Genomic DNA, 25,883 nt, shown 5'->3' with positions numbered 1-25,883 from the left:
TTCACCCTCAAAATATGGTCAACCTGTGTGAAAATCCAGCAGTTACTGTCCATATGTTCCCCATTGTTGAGTGTTTTGTATAATCCATAACTCCCAGATAATCTGTCTTACCCACAGATGAGCTCTTGGGCAATTAATGGAATATTCCAACTCCGTCATCTGACCAATCCTGTTTCACGCATGATTCGGTCATTTGAAGAGCTTAGGGCGTGTAAATCTACATTACCTGCATCAGCCAGATATGCCTATTTGCAGTTCCGTCATTATTTCCATACCTTGAATTCTTCTCTGACTTTAGCTCGTCCTACAGCTTTTGAAAGGATAGCAGCTAAAGGTCCCTCCCAACAACATCTTATCACCTCGTTATAAAGGCTACTCCACAATAGCGGTCCTCTTGTTGATAACCCCCACCATTATATGAAGAGATGGGAAAACAAACTTCAACGCCCAATCACTCTGAAATGTTGGCAGATGATTTGGGACTCTTTTACCAAAACCTCTCATTGTGTTGTGTATAAAGAAAACTTATATAAAATATTGATGCATTGGTACAAGACACCTGTAGTGCTCCATGCGATCAACCCAAATCTGACAAGTGCTGGAGGTGCATGGAGGGGAGAAGGCACCTTGGCACACATCTTTTGGTTCTGTCCACAGATTGTGGGTTATTGGACTACGGTTAAAACGGTCTTGGAGCAAGTACTCGATGTTAACCTTCCCCTAGACCCGCTACATTATCTCTTGGGGCTACCTTTTAGGTGTATTTCTAAGCAATTTAAATTTTGGGAATACATATTCTGACGGCTGCTCGACGGGAGATACCATGATTCTGGAAATCAGTCAATGTCCCCACACAAATTTTTTAAGAGCAGTCGCTGAGATCAGAGAAATGGAATATCTTACAGCGCTAGTGGGTGACTATTGAGGTCATTTTCGATGTATTTGGGAACCATGGGATCACTCTCCCTTTGGTAGAAATCCTCCCTCTGTCCCTCCCCCTCCCCTTATATAGCTCAGATACCTCTTTACTTACCAAACCTCTGACAATTACTATAACCCAATAATGTGCAGGTTGATGTCATCTTGTGTTTTTGAAATGTACAGTTTACCGTGCTGTCTAAATATGTTCATATTTCTTTTGTTTCTGTTCTCTCTTATATTGTTTATGGATTTTTTTTCACTGCAACGTCCACACCTAAAGCATTGCTGTAACATTGTTCTGGAAAAATGGGCTTTGTCCTTCAATTAAACTTTACAATAATAAAAAAAAACTTGATTTTCTTTGCTTTTACCTTAAATGTTTTTGGTTGGTGACAGGGTCGCTTTACAGGTGGAAGGTCAAGCCTAACAGGTAAGCAACTAGCAATTTCAGAATTCACTAAAGCAGCACATAGATCAGGGTTCATCAGACTTCCTAAGCAAAGGGCCAGTTTACTGTCCTTCAGACTTTAGGGGGGTGGGGGGGACTATAGCCAGTGGTAGTAGAAAATGCCTCAGAATCAGTGCCCTATCAATGGTTTTCATGGTAGGAATAGTGCCCCATTGTTGATATCAGTGAGAATAGTGCCCCATCGATGGTGTTAGGAATGGTGCTCCATCATTAGTGACATCTGGTGGAATAGTGCCCCAAGAGCCAGGTAAAAGTTAGCAAACGACCTCATTCAGCCCCCCTGGCCACAGTTTGGAGACCACTGCTATAGACTATTCCATTTTTTTGCTCAACCAGAGGGCTGAACAAAAAAAAAAATGGACCCGAATGTGTGGATGGGGGAATCACTCCTGCTGAGCTATTGTGTTCTGGTCACACAACACTGATCGAACGGCATTTATGCAACAGAGTGGTTGTACAAAAGTCAATCTACTGATCTACTTCTCTACAACCACTGCCCCATACATGGATGGAAATTCAGATGGTCCTTGCTAAACTGGCTGAATTTTGATCCATGTATGGCCGGTCTAATGCCCCATACACACTGTCAGTTTTTTTTCTTTCAGCCCGCTAGGTTGAATGAAAAAAACTGATAGATTGCTGTACTAAGACAAGCGGTCTTAGTACAGTGATCCCCCCCACTGTGCTATTGTGTTAAGACAGGGGGACTGCCCCCTGCCCCCCCCCCCCGTCAGAACACACTGATCAGCGCTCCCAGCCATTGGCTGAGAGTGCTGATCGAAAGTCAATCAGCAGACCTTTCTTCGTCATGCCCCTTCGACAAAAGCCAGACATTCAGCTGGCTTCTGTCAGACTGGCTGTTGTACACAGGGGCCAAATGTCGGATGGTTTCTGTTGAACCAGATGATAGCCAGCCCATGTGTACAGAGCTTTACTCTCTACTATTCGGTTAGTCTAGGGCCACACTGGAAATTACAATTTTACCTCCTAAAGATTTAACTGCTTTTTGTCTCACTAGCATCACACTGATTTCAGTGCAAATAAGATGAATGCCAACAATTCGGTAACACCTAAATTGCAGGCTATGTAAAAATCTTCCCTTTTCGGTGGAGTTGACCCCACACTGCAAGGGTTAGGGGACGAGAAAAGCAGTTTTACCAACCTGATCCCCACATGCCTAGGAGACTACGTTCCCCTATTGCACCAGCAGTGGATTGTTCTTTGGCATCCTCGCTTCCAGTGCACAGCTATGGTCCCTGCATTGGTCTTGATGACATTGGGGGCATCCATCTGATCACCAGAGCATAGGGAAGAAGAGGTTGCAGGGACCAGTCCTGTGGTAGTGGAGAAATAGGCAAGCAAACTGCCTTCTGTGTTTTCAGGTCCCCTATAAATAAATGAGCATTTAATCATTGCAGTGCAGGGGCAGCCCAACTGCAAAGGTTGATTTTTACTTTCCCTGGAGTTTAGATTTAAATTTCTCAGAAATGAAAAATATGTCATTGCCTTTATAGCCATAGTCTTTGGGTGCAATCACACTAGCACTTTGAACTACTCCCAGGCATGTTTCAGCCCCAGTTTGATTGTGTAGTACATGTGCTCCAAATAGCACATGGGACAAATTGGAAGAGGTGGTTCACTTGTGGTCTGGTATAGTTCGTTTTGGTGTGAATAGTGAAAACCATGTCGGAGCACAGAACTCTCCATGAATGACAATGTACTGAAGCATTGGTCACTTGGTCTGGTTTGCAGAGGAGTGTGCCCAGGAACCCTTCCTTATAATCTTGTATAAGTGCAGACCAGCGGGGAAATCAAACTTGGGCACAGTTCAATTTAACCAGCCAGTGTAAGTGCACCCTTAAGCTGGCCATACATGGATCAAAATTATTCTGGTTCAACAGGGACCAGTCGAATTTCAATACATGTATGGGCAGGAGGGTTGTACAGAAGTCAATCTACTGATCAACTTCTCTATAACCGCCCTGTTGTTGGATTTTCCCTGCTCGATCAGAGACACAGGCTATAGCTGGCAGCACTGATCAGTGTATTCTGATAGCCGGGAAGCCTCCCCGCTATCAGAGTACAAAGGCTCACCAGGGAGGACATCTTTTATTCAACCTGCTGACTGAATGGAAAAAAACAGATTCATCTATGACGGGGGTGCTCAACCGGTGGCCCTCTACCTCAACATGAATGCAGGAGTTTTGTGCACTTTCAAAAAATGCACCACACTAGCAAGATCTAATAGAACAGAACAGAATAGAATAGCAATGAGCAGCTAACCCGCAGGTACACTATACTGCACCCACAGTGCAGATAAACCATAGGGCATCATTCTGCAAGCGGCCTTAGAGTGGGCTCAGGACAGCAAGGACTCATTTACATGTCTGGTTGGGGGGGAGTAAAACTCCATAGTTGAGACATGTTTTTACCACACTCTTCCAACCACTGGGGACCCTGTCCCATGCAGCCTCCTTTCACATTCTGTTTTACACTTTGACAGGAGGAGCAGTGGGCGCAACTTATACAGGAACCGATCCTCTCCATTTTCCGCCTGCAACCCCTGAAAGCCAGCTTATCCTTCCTGCCAACATTCAGCGGCTGCAGGAGGAAAAATGTTCATTATACTATTTAAAATAAAAAAAAAAATCTAAATTCTGAACCATTCTGTGTCCCATGACCGGTTACCAAATGTGTCGACTGGTCGATGGTATCAGTTAGAGACACTTCTTTGTTCATTGTTGACCTCCATTTGACTTGCTTTAAGTGGGTTTAGCATTCCTATAGACTTGTGTGGGAAAGCAATGCCTGTCTGAAGTGGCCAAAACTGCAGGCCAAGACACAGGCCTTGATGTGACGGGTGGTACAGGAGTGGTTGGGCCAAAGGGTCAGCTTAGCACCTGAAGTTAGTATGTACATAATACAGCAACCCAGATTTCAGAGCTCTAAAAGATAACCAAGTGCAGATACGCATTACCAGATCCCAGAAGTAGTTTTAAAAAGCCTGCAGTCACTTTAACCTCGACGCTGGTGAGACATCCGAACACAATCTGACTGCTTAAAAGGCAAACTTGTGCATTTATTATTTTTTACACAGGAGCCTGCAAAGCATTGCACCTGCGATCAGTGAATTGGGGGTGCAATGTCAAGCTCTTGAAGCCGCTTCTTCCAGCTCTCCGCATGGGCTTTCAGTTAGATGTGCTACGAGTGTGCTGATTACTGCACTCATAGTCCTTTGAGAACTACAAGCCCTTATGCCACAGTGGTAGATGGAACATGTAGTTTATTAGTTCACAGATCTCTGGGAAGAGATTTGTGCATGCTGTCAGGGGAGGGCCCTGGGGTAGTAGGTGGGTGCTTAGGAACATGTTACATATTTCACCCTAAATATGGGTGTTACATGTACCATGTTTCTAAAGGTGAACTTAGCCTTTAAAGACTAGTAGTAGGCTGATACCATTTCAAATTCAGGTACTTACAATGCTTGTATTTAAATGTATTTTTTCTATGATGTATGAATGAATACAGGACTGCATCAATTTGTGTCATTTATATCTGCCTGGAGTTCCGGTTGGCTTGGCTGGAGGGAGCGAGGGGTAATTAACCCTGTGTTAGCTGCCAGTGGCGCTGATGGCAGCAGCGGGTGTGTGAATGGCCAATCACCAAGCAAGTCACATGATAAAAGGAGGTCTCATATGTTCCTTCATAACAGAATGTACCAGGTATATTCCTTCACTCCTAGGGGCTAGGCAGACTGGTGCCAGAGAGAATGAAAGGTATGTGATGTTGGAAGGATTGTTGAAAATGTAACCTGTTACTTTACATGGGCAATGCACTGGTTTGCTTTAAATAAAAAAAAGGTTACGTAGCATAGGCCCCGATCAGGTCCACCTGTCAGTTTTGAAGAAGAACCTGATCGGATCCTCTGTTCTATGGATCCATTTACACCCACCTACCTCCAATTTGATCTGGTCTACTGAAGGAGAATCAGAGGGCAGTCGGGTGTAAATGGACAGCGGAGTCCATTTACACCCACTGGTCCATATCTGCTCTACATAATCTAAGCAGACACGGACCTGTCACCCTCCTGCTCTGCTCATCTCCTGCTGATCTAAAGGGAGCCCACCCCATGTGAAAGCGGCCTTTTGCTGTAAACATGAATGATATGAAAAGTTCAGCATATAGATTTTAAGACATTTGGGATATGGCTGTAAACTGATTGGTCATTATATAGAACTGCATGTAAATTGTGCCCACATCCCTCTCCAGGCCACTTCTGCAATGTCTTTCCAAATAATGAAAGTGTTTGAATCCAGGTTTGGCTTAGCACCACATAATAAATCAATATGAGTAAAGTATATGAAAATGGACAACCCAGCCAAAGAGTTATAGATGGACCCTGGTAGGCAACCCCTGCCATCTTCTATTTTTTAGATGGAACTTCACTGCCATTATTCCTGGCTCTTTTCTGGTGCATCTGGGAGTCTTGTATGTTAAACTTTCTCTATTGTGTGTTCTCACTCATCCCATTACATTCTTCAAAACATAAAATGAAAATTCCAAAGGATTCAATCCCCTCACAAATTTCTTTTTTTGTTATAGTTTTAGATTTGGTAAGGTTGAATACAGACATCAGTCCATCTAGTTCAACCTGTGTGGGCGAGTGTATTTATGTCTCTATCACGTCTCATATCCCTGTATATTATGTTCAGTAAGATGGCCATCTAAAAGTTTTTTTCAAAATTAATGACAGTTCCGTTGAAACCACCAATTGCAGAAGAAAGTTCCATATCCTTACTGCTCTAACAGTAAAAAACCCTTCACGCAGTTTAAGGTTAAACCACTTCTCGTCCAACTTATTGAGTGGCCACCTGTCTTCTTGACTGACCTGAGGCTGAATAGTTTCCTCCCAGTGTTGGCATCACCATTCAGATATTTATATACTGCTATCATATTCCCTCTTAAGCGTCTCTTCTCTAGGGAGAATAAGTTTAAAGATTGTATTTGTTCCTCATAATGACCTAGGAGGGCTCAGTGAACAACAAAGTTCTTGAAAAATACATGAAGCCATCAGGTGGACAAGCACTCCAATATCTACCATTGGTTTTGGGTGGAGTTGACCTTTAACAGAAAAATGTTCCTTTTTTATGCAACAATGCTGCCATTGCGGTCCTTTTAATGCTAGATTACCAGGTTGTCATGGTGATGATCTGGCTTTATTGCTGTGTAAATCACTAACTTAGAACAAGAATGCAACAAGTGCAGTGAGAATGATGTATGGTCTCCTGATCAACACACTTGTTCAAGGTCAAACGACTTAGAAAGTACAGAAAACCAAGTATCAATAACATAGATGGAACGCTTTATCAAGAGCTCAGCAATGGGAGCCTCTATACTCATCATGACTGGTTCCCTCCAACAAGGAAGGAAACGGAATAGTATTTTTTTCTCTTTTTAAATAGTCTGATGAACACAAGATGATCGCTGACCATACTAATACATTTCCAGCAACTTCACTTTTTTTAATTAACGTATTTAAATACGAAGGTAACAAAAATAGATCTAAAAAATTAATTACAACAAAGAGGCTAGCTCTGTGTCAACACATACAATCAGCACATACATCTGTACAGTCCATTAGGAGGGAGAGTTTAAAATCCGGTGAGGATTCCGGAAGAAAGGGACACGGCGCCCTCTGGTGATGCAACTTCTTCCTATCTTTTATAATTCACATTTACCATCAGAAATAAATACTCGGTCCTTGAATTTGGCACTGTAGTTGGTAACAAAAGAAGGCACGTTTCTCTGATGACTCTGACAGTGACCCAAGACCTGTTACTTCATTGTGGATAGTGTACCACCTATATTGCCCATAAGGCAAAAAGAGTCCAGTCTGTGTTCACATGGATTTGTTTCGATCCCTTTACAATGCACACCAGGCCTTGTTTCTGGACATGCAAAGCTGGAAAGTATCCAGCATTCTGTATATACATCACATTAGATGAAGTGATCAGCAGTCCTGTCCTATAAAATAGGTGTAGAAGGAGGGCTGGGTTTGATCACCCATTCTCCATTAGGGTTAGCATTGTACAAATCCAGCATGTAGGTATCAGGATCCAAGCAGTGTTCACCTGTAGGCAGACAGCAGAAAGACACTTGTAAAGGCTTTTCATATTTCTAATCAATCGTAGTCCTGTAAGGTGTAGAAAGCATACTTACAGATGTTCCCTCCTATTTCATAGAGCTCCACATTTGGAAACTCAAAGGGACCGTTGCTGGAAGAGAAAACATGTGTCTGGTTCAGTAGTAGTAGTAGTAGTAATAGTAGTAATAAGCTACATATGTAGAACAACAAGACAGGATATTAAAATATAGGATAGGCCAATGATAATCTTTTATTTTAAAATGAAAGAACAACAATACCTTTTATATAACTTAAAGCAGTAGTAAACTCTGCATTAAAAAACAAAACAAAAACAAAAATTGGTCCCCCTGCAAGCAAATATCAGAATGTGCTAGAGCTTCCATCTTCAACATGGTCATCCTTCCAAGTTTGCAGGCAACAGCCATTTGAATGGCGAAGCTATGTCGACGTCATGGGGCACAGCACTCTCATTGGACGCATATTAGAGTACACCCTTCATTGAGAGTGCAGTACGAATGCGCTGGTGAGGTCACCGGCTGCTACAAATTGGAATGTCTCCTAAACAGTGCACATTTAGGAGAAATCAACTTTACCTACAGTTAAGTTTTATTATAAGCTGACCTGTAGGTAAATGTGACAAAACTGTTTACTACCACTTTAAATTTATAACTTCATGCCAGAATTTTAGTTTTAAATACAGTGGAGAGGGATTAGAACACCTGTCAGGTTTTTATTGCTGTCTGGCCCCATTAAGAAGATTCTCCATCTCCATTTGTCCTGGTTACTATTGTTGCTGAGAGTGAAAGTGAATGAAAATCCCAGATTTTAGGTTGTCACCAGAACAAGAATAGAGGAGAAATCTTCAAATGAGGACACTAGTTCTGGTCACCATGGTGACAACCAGGGATTCTCTCATATTGGAAAGATTTCCTTTCATTTCCTGTTTTGGCTATGGGACAGAAAAGGAAATCTCCCAAAAAGGTGCACAGATGATAGAGAAAAAAAAGAAAATCAGAGGGGTTACAACCCTCCTTTACTGTAAGCAAATTTAAAAAAATAAAACATTTTGCCTTTAGTTTATCTTAACCTAACCATACCCCTCCCCACCCCCTTTTCAGTTATCAAAGCATCTCATCTGGTACAGCATCTTACAGCCTAAGCCATGGTAGGGGGTGCTTCTGTTCTTAACCAAGCTGGCAGAACTACGTGGTGCTGTGCATGTACAGTTTCTTATTGTTCGGTCCAAATGGGAAAAGTTTACAACTTAGAAGACTTTATATGCAGCCTCCGTGCAGGAATACTGCCTGGCACAGCACAGGCCATTACTCCTGATAGTATTGAGCATATGAATTCATTTTTTCATGTGTCTTTATTTATATTAATAAAAGAACAGTGAGAGGGATTGTGACAAACCATTATATTTTTAAAACGTATTAGAAAAAACAATTCAAGCACCCCTGGTCATGCATTAGGCTGTTCCAAATCCTGGTACTTCTACTTTCAATAGCTGTTTTTTTTACTGTGATATATACCATTTGATCAAGCTCACAGTTTTGATCATCTGCCAGTTACGCTGGGCTAAGTGCTCCTGGAACTTCTTCAAGACATCTGCTGCACGTAGGCCTTCATCCAGTCGAATGGCCAGGGAGTCTTTAACAAGTACTGAAGCTTGGATCTTCACTTGCTTACATGGCTGGAGAAAAAATGAAAAGATGTAATCAGAAGAGGTACATAGGCCTGTGAATACACTATTCAAGAAGTGCGTCAAATAGCGTGGTACATGTTTTCAATCTGGATGGTACAATAGCAGCTCTATTCCAAAAGCAGAACTAAAAAGGAACTTGTATTAGAGACAGTGAAGCTCCATGGTTTAAATTAGGGGCCTCCAAACTGTGGCATGCGGACTGGATGTGGCCCCTTGCTTGCCTTTATCCAAGCACTGTTCCTTCCACTGATACAAGACACTATTCCTTCCACTGACACCAATTATGGGCACTATTCCTCCAACTGACATCAATGATGTGGCAATATTCCTCCGACACCAATGATATGGCACTATTCCTCCAACTGACACCAATTATCGAGCACTATTCCTCCCATAGACACCAATAATGTAAGTTTTTACTCCCACTGACCACCAAGCCTATGGCATTGTTTGCTCCCACCACTGCCAGGGCATTTCACTCCCACTGGCCACAGTCCAGACCCCCATTATTTAAAGGGCAGTAAACTAGTCCTTTGTTTGGAAGGTTTGGAGACCCCGAATTTAAATCACTAGGTTACCTTTAGTTCCTGGTAGCTGTCACGAGAATAAGCAGATAAGTTTTTGCTTTAAATACACTTTAGAATCTAGGATTTCTGGAGCTATGAGTGGCTGTGGGGGGTTGCAAATGGGCTCCTGTTTGTGGGCCTCTTTTTCTTTTTTCTATTGCTTTCTCTCTCTTCCTTTTTTTCGGTTTCCTTGCGCTCTTCCTTGACCCTTTCCATTAGGGGCTGCCTCCCATCCATAGATATTTAGTTGGGTCAAGTATGGTTTGGCCCTTGGGCTATACCTACTTAATTTTCTCCTAGCCAACTTCGGGTGCAAAGGGTGATGACTATTCCGCCATGGAATGGTGGGCCCATGTATGTATGTAAGGTTTCTTCCCATGTAATTTGGCCCTATGGTGATGTCATGTATGAAGGGCTGTATGGCGTTTTATTTCTTGCCTACCTCTGTTGATTCTGTCTACAGGATGTAAACTCTAATAAAGTTTATTATTAAAAAACAAAAAATTCTATATTTCTGGAGGGAATTTACTGAATACAAAGTTCAGACCAGGGATTTCACTGCACAGAAGGGGAGAATGAGGGGCCAGTACTGACAGCTCATAGATGTAGTTACTATGCAAAAGTTTGGGAAACACCTTTTCTAGTATGAACACATCTGTAACAAATATATAAAACACAGAATAATGATTTACAAAAGAAAAAAAAAAAAAGAGAGACTTAACTGAGAGATGTAAGTGCACATATATAACATGTTCCTTCCACATAGTGCCTCCTAACTCAGTTCTGGAGTTCCCCTTGCCAATAGGGTGCCTGTATAGGTCATGCTGCTCATTAAGATATCACGATTTTATAACTGAACAAAACAGCATACATTCATTGGCAACTTCAAGTCAATTAAGCTAACTGCATTGGCCTCATAGCTCAAAGGAAACCTGGAGGCTGGCAATGCTTAATTCTTGTTCTGTGAATGTTAGATGCATGGCTATCATGAAGACCCTGTGACAGCTTCACTACTTTGGAGTCAATAACCCAGAATAAGTATGCAGATCAGGACTTCTGATGTTGAAGATCTACATATTGCTTTCTCCTGGTCAGCGGCTCAAAGTATCAAAGCCAAGGGGGTCAGCATAATTATTTAGAGACTAGTACTTTCAGGCAGGAAGCCAGCAATGGCAGCTCTGCATATTTCTCTTAGAGATGGTTCATTCTAACCAAAGCTTTATGTCATCCATTAAACTTCCTTTCCAATTACCTGTGTGCTGGACATACCTTTGTCTGAATTTTCTCTGGCTTTTCCTTATCGGTGTGGATTTTTCGCAGGAAGTTGAGCAGTCGACGGTCATTGAACCTCTTACTGCTGTTCTCATTCAATTTGCGGACCTGGGACAGAAGAAAGGTCGGGACCTGGGAAATACCAAGAGATTGACAATATAACAACCAAATAAATAGACACACAAAGAACAATTACAAACTAATATCCATTCTATATAATTTCCATAAAATATTAGTAGATTGTGAAAGTTTAGTTTTAATCCATTTAGAACTTTGGCATCCTACCATGGACAACTATAGATATAATGGTGTCTTATGTAATAGCTTATCATCTTTCTGCATGCAAATCTTTGACTTCCATGCACAGACCCACTCCTCTATGGCAACTAGAACATTTTTGTTTTTTCTTTTATTGGTTCATCAAAGCCTTACTAAGTTAGGGGAAAACAACTGCAAGTAATATACAGGTGGACTTTAAAGCTGAACTCTAGGCAGATATCAAAAGACCACAATAATGCAGATATATATATATATATATAAAATTAAAATAATTTTTAAACGCAAGCAGTGTAAGTACATGAATTTGACATGTTATTAGCCTCTTGCATTCCCTATAAGGCAGGGCTCTAGCAAATGAGGAATAATCTGTACAAGGAGCCAAGCAGTCCATGTGCTGACAAGAAGCATGCCGATAAGGAGAGAAAGCAAAGAGGGATGAGCTCAACACTGTGCAACTTATCCTTTTCTGTTCAGTAACAGGATGACCTGGGCTCAGAGGAAGTGGAATAAATGATGCTGGCCATTAGACTGGGGACGACTACTAGCAGGTAAATGTACTGAGGGGGAAACCTTTGGATTGAAGGTGAACAATGCAGAAAAATCTGGTTTTGTTATTCTATGGTTAATGGGATATTCAGTTTTATCTTGTCATTTTTGGCTGGAGTTTTGCTTTAAAACTACAAACATATATAAAAACTGATGTAAATGCTAGCACAAAAGTAAACATTTTATAAGTATTTGCAAAATTGTGAAGATCTTAAAGCAACTATTCATGTCAGAAAACTCCAGCATTGTCCAGAGTACTCACTGTCCATAGAAGATCTTGATAATGCACCATTGCCATGACCAAACCAGCCACTCCCTCTGCCAATTGCTTTTCACCACCTTCTGGGCTTTTGCAATTGTTCTCTCGATACAAGAAGAGATTAGGCGCCATTATGGTGGCAATGTTCCACAACGACATGAGATTGCTCTTCTCTAGAGATGCCACTTTGCTGAGGAACTCCAACAAGGCCTGCATTCCACACCAATAGAATATAATTTTTGCAGTGAGACACAAACAAAAGTGAAAAATAAAGCCAATTTGGCTATAAATATATTGATATGCAGAATGGAACTAAAGACAAAATTAATAAATTAAACTAGAGTATATTGCATAAACCTGGGGAAAGGTCTGTGGTTTTAAACATACTATACCGAGAAAGACAAGTCAAAATTAGAAATGTAATGCTTAATGGAGAATCATTAAAGTAGATTGGTATTAGTATTCGGTAGAGATATATTCTTCAACTAGTAGATGGCAGTGTATATAAATTTGTAGCTGCATCTATGATATACCTTTTTCAGAATAAAGTTTCCGGTTTCCTTATACACATTATGGTTAACCACCATTCAAGAGAGAAGGCAAACAGGGAGGAAAGGCATGGCAGAAAGTGAGAATAGTAAGAAGCAGTTAGCAAGAATGGATGGAAGGATGGATGGATGGAAGGTAGAAGGGAAGCCTGGAAAGGAAAGATAGGAAGTGCGGAAGGGTATGTAGAGGAAGGGTGGAAAAGAGGACTAGTACGAAAGGAAGGAAGGAATGATATAAAAAGGGTGGTAAGTAAGGAAGGGATTAATAGAAGAAAGAAGGGTGGGAAGTGTAGAAGGGTAAGAAAGGAGTGGTTGGAAGTAAGAATGAAAAAAATGGCAGGAAGAAAGGAAAGATAAGAAAGAAAATGAAGGGTGGGACAGAAGGTTGCAAAGGAAAGGGTGGGTAAGGCAAGGAAAGGGCTCTTTCACCTATGAATAGCATCTCCTTCAGAAATTCTATCCAGGAGCTTATGTTTTGAGTCTTACAGATACTTTTGCTACATTGGTTGTTTTTTGTTTTCCTGTGGTTACAATAACGGACTTTGGACTCTTGAGACAATCTTTTGGCACTCTTTATGGCTTATTTACACAGTAAATGTAGATAAGAAGGATGGGAGAGATGGAAGGAAGGAAGGATGGGAGAGATGGAAGGAAGGAAGGATGGGAGAGATGGAAGGAAGGAAGCATGGGAGAGATGGAAGGAAGGAAGCATGGGAGAGATGGAAGGAAGGAAGGATGGGAGAGATGGAAGGAAGGAAGGATGGGAGAGATGGAAGGAAGGAAGGATGGGAGAGATGGAAGGAAGGAAGGAAGGATGGGAGAGATGGAAGGAAGGATGGGAGAGATGGAAGGAAGGATGGGAGAGATGGAAGGAAGGAAGGAAGGATGGGAGAGATGGAAGGAAGGAAGGATGGGAGAGATGGAAGGAAGGAAGGATGGGAGAGATGGAAGGAAGGAAGGATGGGAGAGATGGAAGGAAGGAAGGAAGGAAGGATGGGAGAGATGGAAGGAAGGAAGGAAGGATGGGAGAGATGGAAGGAAGGATGGGAGGATGGGAGAGATGGAAGGAAGGATGGGAGAGATGGAAGGAAGGAAGGAAGGATGGGAGAGATGGAAGGAAGGAAGGAAGGATGGGAGAGAAGGAAGGAAGGAAGGATGGGAGAGATGGAAGGAAGGAAGGATGGGAGAGATGGAAGGAAGGAAGGATGGGAGAGATGGAAGGAAGGAAGGATGGGAGAGATGGAAGGAAGGATGGGAGAGATGGAAGGAAGGATGGGAGAGATGGAAGGAAGGATGGGAGAGATGGAAGAAAGGATGGGAGAGATGGAAGAAAGGATGGGAGAGATGGAAGAAAGGATGGGAGAGATGGAAGAAAGGATGGGAGAGATGGAAGAAAGGATGGGAGAGATGGAAGAAAGGATGGGAGAGATGGAAGAAAGGATGGGAGAGATGGAAGAAAGGATGGGAGAGATAGACGAAAGGATGGGAGAGATAGACGAAAGGATGGGAGAGATAGACGAAAGGATGGGAGAGATAGACGAAAGGATGGGAGAGATAGACGACAGGATGGGAGAGATAGACGAAAGGATGGGAGAGATAGAAGAAAGGATGGGAGAGATAGAAGAAAGGATGGGAGAGATGGAAGAAAGGACTGTCTTGAAGGGTAGATAGGATGGGAAAGAAAGGAAAAGAAAAGGGTGAGAAAGGAAAGGAAAGGAAAGGAAAGAGGGGCGGTACAAAAGTACAGGAGGGAAGAAAGCAAGAAGGAAAGGTGCAGAATTTAGTAAATTAATTACATGGGAAAAAAAAAAAACATTCCCTACTTTGATTTAATCTATGAATTCAAAAAGGCAGAAGAACAACAAAACAAGGAAAGGCAAGATAACCCCGTATTTACTATAACCCTACCCTAATGCTGCTTCATAATGCAGCCAGAAATAGAAGTACGGGGCCTAGACCATGGAAGACTTACCTTTAAGGTACAGCGGTTTGCCTCTGGAAGGATCAGTATAAGCAGGTTGAGAGCTTGGAGCCTTTGCTTGAGGTTTGAAATCCCTATATGCAGAGAAAACAGGCAGATCATTCAACTGCTTTAGGCTAAGGTGATGAAATCTAATTAACACATAGCACAGTGGCACTGATCTAAAATGCTACCCCAACTGAAAATATTATTTCAACTTGGTGTACACCATTGAGTTGATTGTGCCTAGGTATCGTCAATGACGGGGGTTCAAGATCTATTTCATTGACATAAATTATCAGCTGCTGTAGATATTGAAATGTCAAGAATTTATTCATACAGATTGTAAATATGCTGCTTTGGTTTAAGCATGTCTTCTACCAAGTACTAGTTGGGTAGGATGGTCAGTGCAGGGAATACTTAATAATGGATGGTTTTGTAGTATACACTTCATAATGCATCTCTTATTTTGAGATTTGCAGCTACTTCTCTATCTGGAAAAATCTCTCAGTTAAAGGAAATATATATTTGTGGACTGCCCAAGTGTCTTTTACTAAACTGCTGAATCCTTCCTATTCCCCTCATCTCTACAACATAGGGACTACTTAGTCTGTAGTCTAAGATCAAAACTAGGAGGGATTACTTTGCAATTATCAAACAGGTATAACCAAATGCTTTCAACTGTGTTTTTAACAGACCAAAAAGGGAGCCAATAATAATAATAATATTATATATTCTTTGTTAGGGTTTACATACACTTTAGGCTGTGAATTTACTGCCCAGTTTCGACTTCATGAATATGTGAATCCTGGTGATTGACTGAACATGTGGGCAGTAGATTGCTTAGTATATTAGTGTTGATTATTCGCAATTCTATGGTTCAAACTGACTGAAAATTGAGTCTGCTTGACAATGCACTGCACTGCCAAAAAAATGTTGCGCCCCCCAATGAGAGAGCAAGAGAGTTCAATAAGTGTGTGTATGAATATATGATTCTCTCTCTCCTCTCTCTCCCCTCTCAGATCGTATGGGACTACACACACAGTATGATTACTCCCCCACCTTCTCCAAGGGCTGCTGATCTCCGGGCAGCAGGAAATGTGGGCAGGGGGTGGTAATCATACTGTGTGTGTAGTCACATATGATCTATCAGTGATCATGTATCATATGCTGCATGGACGACAGCAGGGAGAGCCCAGAGAACACAAAACAGCTCACCTCCTCCGGGCTCTTTCCTCTCCACTCCCCTCCCTGCTCCAGACGTTCTCATGTTCCTGGCTCTGAGTGCTGGCGGGGACAGGAGCTCAGCGGAGAGCGGCCACTCAGGAACACCAGGGCTTTCAGCTGCTGGAGGGAGAGATACACAGTGCATCCTTCTGCAACTGCTCTCCTCCACCACACTGATCCTCCTGCTGTCCGGGCCACCTACAGCAGTACCAGCGGTACCCCTTTGATGGCGGCCCCGCATGGCTCTGTCTGCCGCTGCTCACCAGGTCCCTTCTTCCAGGGGGGCGATGCCGTCCCTTAAAAATTGCCGTTCTAGCAAACGCCTTGTTTGCCTCAAGGTAGATACCCCCCTGACTGCCTGCATGGCTGGTATCCTAGCTCAACAGATATGCAGTTAAGCAGGATGACTGTAGTAGCTCAAAGACCGTGCCTCTAATGGCAATCTACAAAAACACACATTTAATGTAATATTTCAAAGAGAAACTTTGTAACAATGCGAGAACCACGTTAAAAATGACTTTAAAGTGACCCTGCCACCAATATGAAAATGTAAAAGAAAACCTGCAAAAGGAGACATGTTGTACACCCCTTTCCCACCACCCTTGTCTCAGATCTTGTTCTGTAAGAGCTACAGCTTCCAGATAAATGTCTACAGCGAACACACTTCCAAGTGTCAGATGCCTGTTCCTATGCTTTGTGCTATGGCTCCATCCTTTGTCCACTACATAATTATAGGACCCAGTAGTGCCATAGAGGCCAGCAGATGGAGCATAGCGTGTGGGGTAGGGGATCGAACAATTCTGGAAGTATCAGATTTTGCAGATCAGAATCTGCTGGAGGCCATAGGTCTTGAACAGAGTGGTGATCCCAGAAACAGAAAGCATAGTATGATCAGTGTTTTTTTTTTCCCCCACTTTCCCCCACAGGGTCACTTTAAAATAACCTCTAAGGGCCGGTTCACACTATAGAAATACAGTCCAGATGCGTTCCGGATGCGTTTCTGCATGCACGTTTTTGATGCGTTTTTGCCATGTTCCGGTGCATTTTTTATGGTGTTTTGACATTTTCCAATGTGTTTATATGCATTCCAGTTCAGTTTTTCCCCTCTCTTTTTCTTCAATTGAAATAGGGACATGTGTGTTCCCGTGCGTTTTTTATGTGTTTTACCTCGTTCTAACACAGTTCTGTGCAGAAACAATGCAGCATGTTCTACTTTTTTTTCTACAACCAGAACGCACTGGAACTTCAAGCTCTGATGTGAACTGAGATTGACAACCATATAACCTACTTTCTGTGCATTTTGGATGCAGAAAAAAAGAAACTGAAATGTATGTAGTGTGAACTGGCCCTAAAAAAAAAAAAAAGAAAAAAAAAAGAACTCCCAATATGCGTTCTTTGAAAATAAACAACTTCTCTTTAACAAAATCTGAATGACATCATTATAATTTCACTTTTGTCACTTTGGCATCTCCAAAATTTACATCAAGGAAAAGTCCCATGAATTCATGAGGAATTGAACAGGTATTGTCATTTTTACTCGGCTGATATTCTGCAGAGCATTACAGTAAAACAGATTGCTCACTTTGTAGAGCAGTGAAAGCCGGCAGATACTCTGCAGTGAGAAGGGGAGCAGGCAGCTCTCGGAGGAACAGCTTCAGGAGCCCGGCGACATCATGTGGATTAACTTCATCCCAAGAAAAGAGGCCGGCATAGAAATTCCTCTCCAGGCGCTGCTGTAGGGACTGAAACCAAAGCAGAATAATGATACAGAAGTGCAGCAATGATAACAAGCAGTGCTTGAAATACAAATCATCATTAGAAGGCATAGAAACATTTTCATATATGGACATATGGTCCCTAGAATGGTCTGCAACATAGATGTGCTGGATTATTTTCACCTTGGCTAAAACTGAAAACATTATGGTTCTTTAATTTTTATTTTCATCTTCAATTATGTAAGTTTTGTACAGTATTTTTCCGCCTTCTACAAAATGGCCGTCATAAAAAGAATAGCTTTTCCACACTGGTAGTTCTCAGTTATTCATTTGTTCTACAATATGGAGAGTCCATGATGGGGGGGGTTTGGGGTGACACTATCACATGGCTGTGTTGAGGCTTCAGCAGTTCACAGGGTGGAGTCTCTAAGTTATAAGGTGCTGGTATACGATTTAACAAAAATATGACAAAGACATTTTATTTAAGATGGTACCAGTTCTTTCTTCGAAGTGTACAAACATTACTAATGCTCCCGACTGTCTGTCATGTTAAAAGGGACAAAACTGCTAGGCAAAACACATGTTGGTGTATTTATAAATAAAAAATTGCAGAGCTATTTTTCATGTTAGGCTGCATGTCCATTTGTGCTGTGTGAATGGGGACAAATGTAAATGTTATTAGGCTATTTTCTCTTCAGGTCGAATTTTTTTTTATTCATCCTGAATAGCATGAATTGGGAAGATACCAAATTATGGCCACTAGAGGGAGGCAAGTACTTTAATTGTCTGCTCCATATAGAATATACAATTCATTCTATTCTGTATGAATGATAGACATTCAACCTGGTGTCAGATCTGGGTGTTCTGCGTCATCGCGTCGGGCAGCGCATGCGCAGAACACCAACACTCACTACCCGGTGGGCGGTAGGACCTGGGCGCGCATGGCAGTGGCGGGGTTTGCGCATGCGCACTCGGGATCACGGACGCGTGCCTGGCACCAATGACAGCGGGAAGCGGGCTATTTAAACATAGGAACAGGTATGTCAAGTTGCAATTTGGTCTTGTATCTTGTATCCTGTTCCTGTGTTGCTGTATACTCCGTTGCCGACCTCTGCTTGTTCCTGATCCTGCTCTTCTCCTGCTTAAAACCTGGCTTGCCTGACTACTCTTCCGTCTGATCCCTGGTACTGTATTTGCCCGCATCCTGCTGAACCTGGCTTGTGGCCTGACCATTCTTAGCTCGCCCCTTTTGTACCTCGCTTCCCGCATAATACCGACCCGGCCTGTCTGACCACGCATACCGTACCCGACCATCCATCCATCCGGCTCGGATCAGACCAGTGTATCTGTCTGCCTCTTTCAAATTAGATTCCGTTCCTGCACTCCCCTGTCAGTACTCTCTACCACCGCAGGACGCACTCGGGGGTCGCGACCTGGTTCCAGTCTGCACCAAGTCCATCCCCACCATCAGGGGCCCTGGTGAACAGCAGGCTGGGACTTAGACCCCGCACCCTGAGGGTGTCAATGCGGTGGGCTGCTAGAGACTCTGCCAGGCGGCTTAACACCTGGAAAGAAAATAGTGTTATAATATTTGTTTTTGCCCCCAGTTGTAAAGAACAAATGTACATGCAGTTATTTTCATTTTTTAATATAAATTAGTAATTTCTACTACTTCAACAGGGTGAAACCAGAACCGTGAAGTGATATAAGGCAATAAAATAAAGCACCTATTTCTATTAAACTGAAAATGTTACCTTAATCCGAGCCTGTGAGCCAGATATCCTTAAAATACCCTGAACATCTATGCCCTTCTTTTCCAAACATGTGAGAATCTGCAGAAAGGTAAAAACAAAAAGTCTTACTTTCTATTAATATCACAAATCAGCAACTGCTCCAATTAGTGCTATAGTGAATTAAACCAGGGCTCTCCAAACGTCATAAACAAAGGGCCAGTTTATTGTCCTTCAGACTTTACATAGGCCAGAGGGATTGGAATATTTTCTGGCATCAGTAAAAGTAAACATCAACACGTTTGATATTAGGGGGAGAAATAGTGTTCCGTTGGTGTTAGTTGGCGGAATAGTCTAGTTACAGTGGGAGAAAAAGTGACCCAAGGGCCAGATAAAGGCTAGAAAGAGCCGCAATTGGTCCCTGGGCTGCAGTTTGGATTAAACAATCGTTGGTGATGTGGATTGTTCCTGTTCTTAGTGTGGCAGTACCAGCACAGGTTGGGGGGTAGGAATTGAGAAAGCATGTTCCACCCATTCAATAACACCCACTATATGATCTGTATATTTAAGGTCACTATGAATGAGAGATGGAAGGTGGATCTGTGACTGCTCTGCCTTCTGCAAACAGTGGCCACAGACATTCCTCTGCTTGCCATGCATTTGGATACTGGAAGCGATTTCAAATATAAAGCCCTAGAATTCACAGGTAATTAATGCATTTCAATTTTGCAATTTAAAGTGTCATGTTTAGCCAACATTATTGTTTCACACTGTTACAAAGGCAAATAAAGAGAGGACTTTGAACTTACCGCCTGAAGGATAAGCGGGACCTGCGTATTAGAAATCACCCTGCGGTCATGTTCCAGTAAACTGGTAAGCGGCACCCCAAAGAGTTTACTTTCTAACATGGGAAAAATAAACAGTAAACAAAACGTAAGGGCCAAGAGATGAAATAACCAAAAGATAACGATATAAAACAAAAGAGAAACTGGTCAGTAAAATAGAGGCTCAAAATGTAAGGGTGCACTGAGAACCAAGTTGCTGAGGAAGCACACCAAGCAGATGAAAGAGACTAGTACAGTGGTTCTCAACCTTCCTAATGCCGTGACCCTTTAATACAGTTCCTCATGTTATGGTGACCCCCAACCATAAAATTATTTACCCAGTAATTATAATTCATGAGTGTCGTTTTACCTCCAATACTGCTGCTTTCAACACAGTAGCTGCTTTTAACAGAGTAGCTGCTTTCAACACAGCAGCTGCTTTCTACACAGTAGCTGCTCTTTACACATCGGAAATATGTGTTTTCTGATGGTCTTAGGGGACCCCTGTGAAAGGGTCGTTCGACCCCCAAAGGGGTCGTGACCCACAGGTTGAGAACCACTGGACTAGTACTTGTTTTTTTAGTACTTCCTGTTTTTTGGGGTTTTTTTTGCATAATTTAGGAGGTTCAGGACTGTATAATACGATAAAATAAAAAATTAAAAGTAGAACGACAAGGCAAAACTTTTTTTTTTAGTTTTGGATAGAGTGAAGAGGGATTAGACCACCGTCAGTTTTTATTGCTGTCTGTGTCACAGTTCAGGAGATTCACCCTCTCTATTTATCCTGTTCACCATTAACATTGAAAGTAAACTAAAATCCAAAACTTTGGGTTGTCTCCAGAAAAGTGATAGAGGGGAAGCCTTCCAATTGGGACACTAGTTCTTCCTTCCTGTTTGGCTAGGGACAGGAAGTGAAGGGAAATCTCTGAAATGGGACACAGCTGGCAAAAAAAAAAAAAAAAAGATCTGATGGGTTATAACCCTCCCATCCTCTATCCAAAATGAAGAAAAAAAATGTGCCTATAGTTCTACTTTAAATAATTTAGTTTTTTTATCCAGCCAGCAGATAGAGTACTTGGCTGCGTTTCATATGGTTAACGCTGTGTATCTGCTTTGCGTAATATGAAAACCTCTGCTACCTCAGGCAGGGCAGTGAAAGTGGTCCATGGCAAATTCAATGTTCATAGACAACGATAGTACCATGCAGACTATTCTTGACACAATGGTTTCCTGTGTGAAGATGCATGAATAATTAGTGGACCTTCCCCAATAGCTGGCGTGCAAGGGAACCCTTCCACACTGTGCAAAGGGGTCATTCCTTACTGATCACCAGTGCAAAGGGGGGCCTTACCCCACTGATCACCAGTGCAAGGGAGCCCTTCTTTCCTGACCACCACTGCAGAAAGGAACTGCACTGACCATCAGTACCAGGGGGCCATTTTCCACTGTACACTTATGCAAGGGGACACTTCACCATCACTCTGCATAGTGTATACCCCTAACATACTCCTGATTGTAGCACGGTCTGTGTTTCTCTTCTAGCCATCAGAACTATTCGCTTAGTTTCATCATGCTGGTAGGTTAATTGGATCCTGTCTAAATTGGCCCTTGTATATGAATGGGAGTTAGGGAGCTTAGATTGTACGCCCCTTGAGGGTTAGGGATTGATGTGAATGTACAATATATATGTAAAGCGCTGCATAAATTGACGGCGCTATACAAGTACCTGAAATAAATAAATAAAAAAAAAATAATTACTGAAACAAATTTTGCTGTAAAAATAGGGGAGGGATGTTAAATTATAATTTAACATCCCTCCCCTATTTTTACAGCAAAATTTGGGTGTCAAATACACTACCAAGTCTTAAGTTTCAATCAAGGACAGAGTCTGAAAGTAAAGCCCATTGTAAATTGCATTCAATGGGTGCATAAATAGTAAAAGAAAAAAAAAGGTAAAGAAAGTTTACAATAATATGAACTTAAAACACCTCAGCTTTATAGTATCCCTTTAAAAAATAATAATAATTACAAAGTAGGTTCCTACCGGTAGCTTTACGCTTGGGGGCTTTGTTCCTTTTCAAGTCTAGTTCTAGAACGTCACAAAGAGCGGTCAGTTCTATAAGTGCCAATGTGGGTACCTGCTTCATGTCTGGTGAAGACAGGTCTGATACCCGCGTCATACCAAGTCGTCCCTTTTGGATATGAAAACGCTGTGTAAACAAAGAATATCATCAGTACTCAGTTATGAGAGACCTTTGTAAGTGTAGATAACTACATTACAAATCATAAGAGATAGCGCAGCCTAACTTTTGCTACGATTTTGTTCCACCACCTTCATCTGTATGTGTGACTGACAAGCTACAGGCTTGAGAATCAGCACTGACAATACAGCTTGAGAATCAGCACTGACAATACAGCTTGAGAATCAGCACTGATAATACAGCTTGAGAATCAGCACTGATAATACAGCTAGTCACACCAACTGCTAAATTTTCTCATTGCACCATAATGCAAGAAGGCAAAGCTTACATGAGATTGGCAACTCTGCTCTGAATTCAGGAGCAGTGCAGCATTGTTGCCACACCAACACAGGAAGCTGCATTAGGTGGATTTCCCTGGCAGGCTCAACAGATACGCCTATGACTTTGCAGGGTCACCAGGAGTAAAGTGCAGAAGCACTTACAATTAAAGCAGTATTAAACCCAAACCAAACATTTTATATATTACAGCAATCGTTTTATGTGGTGGCTGCAATAGTTTTCTTTTTTAGGTTTTTTCCCCTTCATTTTCACCTGATGATCTGACCAGTAACACACCTCCTGTATTAGGGTGCCTCCACTCTGGATAAAGGAGTACAGGAGCACCTTTGGAAAGCAGCATTGTCAGTCTGGGGGGAGGGGAGGGGTGTTAGATGTACTAGCAGATTTAGATACACTAACAAAATTCAAACTGAACTCCTGCTAATACTTTATAAGCAGTTCCAGCAGTTTGCTTCCTTTTGGGACTAAGGTTTTACATAAATAGAAGGTGGTCATTGTAAACACCTCACTAGTGTTAAATGGTTTGTCTCATCTCTGTAAATGACAAATCTGGAAGAGAGCTTGTTCTTTTGAAAACAACAGACTTACTGGCTGGTTCAGATGAAAATAGAAGAAAGAAAGCTTAAAAAAGAAAACTAATGCAGCCATCACATCTAAGAATTGGTAAGCTGCAATATAATAATAGTTTATAACGGTTTACTTTTGGGCTTAATACTGCTTTAAGTGCTGCGGTACATATTTTTTTTTAATGGGAAGCTATCATTTTACTTTAAAGTGCGACAGCCAATTCAAAGGCTCTGGGTGAGCCTTAAGCTACAAGTTTGTAAGAGAAGTACAAATGATTTGCACAAGCACCGCTGAAGTCAAAACACCAGACCAACAGCTTAATACACAAAATACATATTTGTAAACTGCATTACCAGCCAAAGAATTTGGCAGGATGTATAAAATGACACATCCTGGTACAGGACCCACCCCACTCAGACTGGACAATGATGGAGCAGCAACACATTGACGACCCCTGACCTACAACTGTGGACCAAGTCAGCAGGGGAACATAGGGATGTGTTCGCAAAATCTGTGGCTTTATCTAGATCAGACCTTCAAAGTGCAGTTCAGGAGCAGTTCTGAGCAAATGTTCTACTAGTTTTTGCCAAGTTTCAACTGAAGTAAAAATAACACAGAAAATTCTATTTACAGATAAACTTCACCAATTTATAAAGATTTTATATATTTTACTTGATAATTTATGGAATCTAAACCATACTACTGAAATAAATTAGGGGGAGCTGGAAAAGGTTTTACTTTCAGCTTTTACCTTTTTTCACCAACTGTCTAGTTTCTTTTTTTTTTTTTTTCCACTTCAATTTGCCATGCTACTTGCATTTCAATATCTTATAAGCTGGAGGAAAATTAATTAACGATATGGTGTGCAGTGAAACAAAAAGCATTCATTTTATTCATCCTAATAGACCAGTGACTGCAAACATGATTAGAATAAACCACCTAATTTAAAAGTGATTGCAAAGGTGTTACACAGAGATAAAATGCATTCTCCTACATAAGTGACATCTGTTTATCTGCAGTCTTTTCTGCTCCATATATCTGTTCAGAATGAAAAAAGCTTGTCTGAGCGTTCAGAAAAAAGGAGGTGGAGAGCTGAAGTCACCCCCTGCAGAGCTCAGATAGCCGATTGGATGGAAGGGACACACCCCCTTCACACAGCACACAGGCACAGAGCTGGAGCTGTCAATCTGCTGGAGCTCCCTCCCCTGTCACCTTTGTACTCTTGTTGTCAGGAAAACTTGTCAGAAGTGATTCATGCTGGTAGCAGAACAACGAAGCAGCACACAGAAATGCCACTTAGTGCTTTTAAAGTGGAGCTCCAGTTTCCCTCCCCAAAACAATTAAAAGTCAACAGCTACAAATACTGTATGAACTGGTCCAGGGATCCAGCGATGTGCTCACCTGAGCCGTTTCTTCAATCAGCTTCGGGTGCAGGAGCCGGCATCTTTTGTAAGGGCTGCGCTGTGCTGTGTGATCGGTCCGGCAGTCTTCTGGGACCTGTGTGTGTCCCAGAAGGTTGTGGGGGGGGAAGGAGGAGGAGCCTAAAGATCTCCGCACAATCTTACCCGGAAATGGAAGCAGGTACCTGTCAAAACCAGGTACCGGCTTCCCCCATAAAAAGTGCCAAATGTGGCAGTGGATGGGAGGGGGAGGCAAACAAGTGGAACATCCCCTTCTGGGTGAAGTTTGCTTTAATTGAGACACCCTATAGAGGGATTTGCTTTATTTATATTTTATGTCTGAGATTTACAACCACTTTAAGGAAAAGCTAGGGGCAGAAAATATTGAGTTCCAGTGTTTAGGACACCTCCAGAGGTTCTGCACATAACCCCTACTTTCTTCTAGAAAATCTTGGGAACTTAAAAACCCTAGGGACACTCAAGTAAGTAAATGGTCCAGCTAATCAAAAGAAGTAGGAGGTGTGAAGGGATGAGTCAAATTCTTTTTGTGTCACTTTTGAGGCTTGATAACTTATTTGCAGAACAAAGATCCTCAGGTTTTAGGGCTCCCAGGGTACACTAGGAGAAAGTACAGTATATGTGAGGAAGGGGAAAGGGGGGTGAATGTGAGCACTCCTGGCAGCACCTGTTTTTCACTGTATGTGGCACTTTACTAACCATGTTTGCCCATGGGTACAGTTTAAGCAACCCCATACATATTTTGTTCAGCCATAATATGGATCTTACAGGTAGCTTTTCTGGTTTGCGGTCCGTTTTGCAGTCCTCATGTTGTCCAAATGTCGCTTGTTCTGAATATGCAATTTCTGTATCAAAAACATTAGATGCACTGGGGCGTCTATTGAGTAGGCTGTGGGTAGCTGTTAAAATAAATAAGTACATTGTGATTTTGCTGTTATCTGAATCATATGCTTGGTCATAATGCGCTGATGAGGGGATTTAGCAAGCAGGTTATTATTGGAAATAGGTGCCTACCTAATATGTCTTAAACTGCCTCTCACTAAAGCAGGCCATAGATGACTTGATTTTCTTTACTTTCAGGTGGAAGGAAAGAAAATCACTTGATTTCCCCATCAACATAGGCAGCTATGTTGTTGTTTTTTTAATTTGCCATTTTTTTCCCCCACACAAAAGTGAAGTTACCATTCAAGAG

The 25,883-nt window shown here is 41.9% G+C and overlaps 1 protein-coding gene across 3 annotated transcripts in view; it reads right to left on the bottom strand.

The window, feature by feature from the left end:
• Positions 1-6,887: 6,887 nt before the first annotated feature.
• The window catches only part of ARHGAP40 (Rho GTPase activating protein 40), a 69,300-nt gene continuing 50,304 nt past the window's right edge, over positions 6,888-25,883 (bottom strand). For all 3 annotated transcript variants that reach the window (XM_089673308.1, XM_089673307.1, XM_089673309.1), the window contains exons 5-15: positions 25,460-25,590; positions 22,211-22,376; positions 20,152-20,243; positions 19,367-19,444; positions 17,480-17,639; positions 14,683-14,765; positions 12,166-12,372; positions 11,076-11,210; positions 9,068-9,228; positions 7,610-7,665; positions 6,888-7,521 (exon numbers count right to left, since the gene is read on the bottom strand). In XM_089673308.1, the coding sequence (XP_089529434.1) occupies positions 7,415-7,521; positions 7,610-7,665; positions 9,068-9,228; positions 11,076-11,210; positions 12,166-12,372; positions 14,683-14,765; positions 17,480-17,639; positions 19,367-19,444; positions 20,152-20,243; positions 22,211-22,376; positions 25,460-25,590 (1,376 nt within the window). In that variant the 3' untranslated portion in view covers positions 6,888-7,414. The remainder of the gene's footprint in view (positions 7,522-7,609; positions 7,666-9,067; positions 9,229-11,075; positions 11,211-12,165; positions 12,373-14,682; positions 14,766-17,479; positions 17,640-19,366; positions 19,445-20,151; positions 20,244-22,210; positions 22,377-25,459; positions 25,591-25,883) is intronic.

Source organism: Staurois parvus, unplaced genomic scaffold, assembly GCF_062004578.1.
Source record: "Staurois parvus isolate SC_StPar_1 unplaced genomic scaffold, SC_StPar_1.0 ptg000137l, whole genome shotgun sequence".
NCBI classification, from domain to species: Eukaryota; Metazoa; Chordata; class Amphibia; order Anura; family Ranidae; genus Staurois; species Staurois parvus.
The sequence above is the reverse complement of the archived record's forward strand: the minus strand, read 5'-3'. Positions and strand labels throughout refer to the sequence as shown.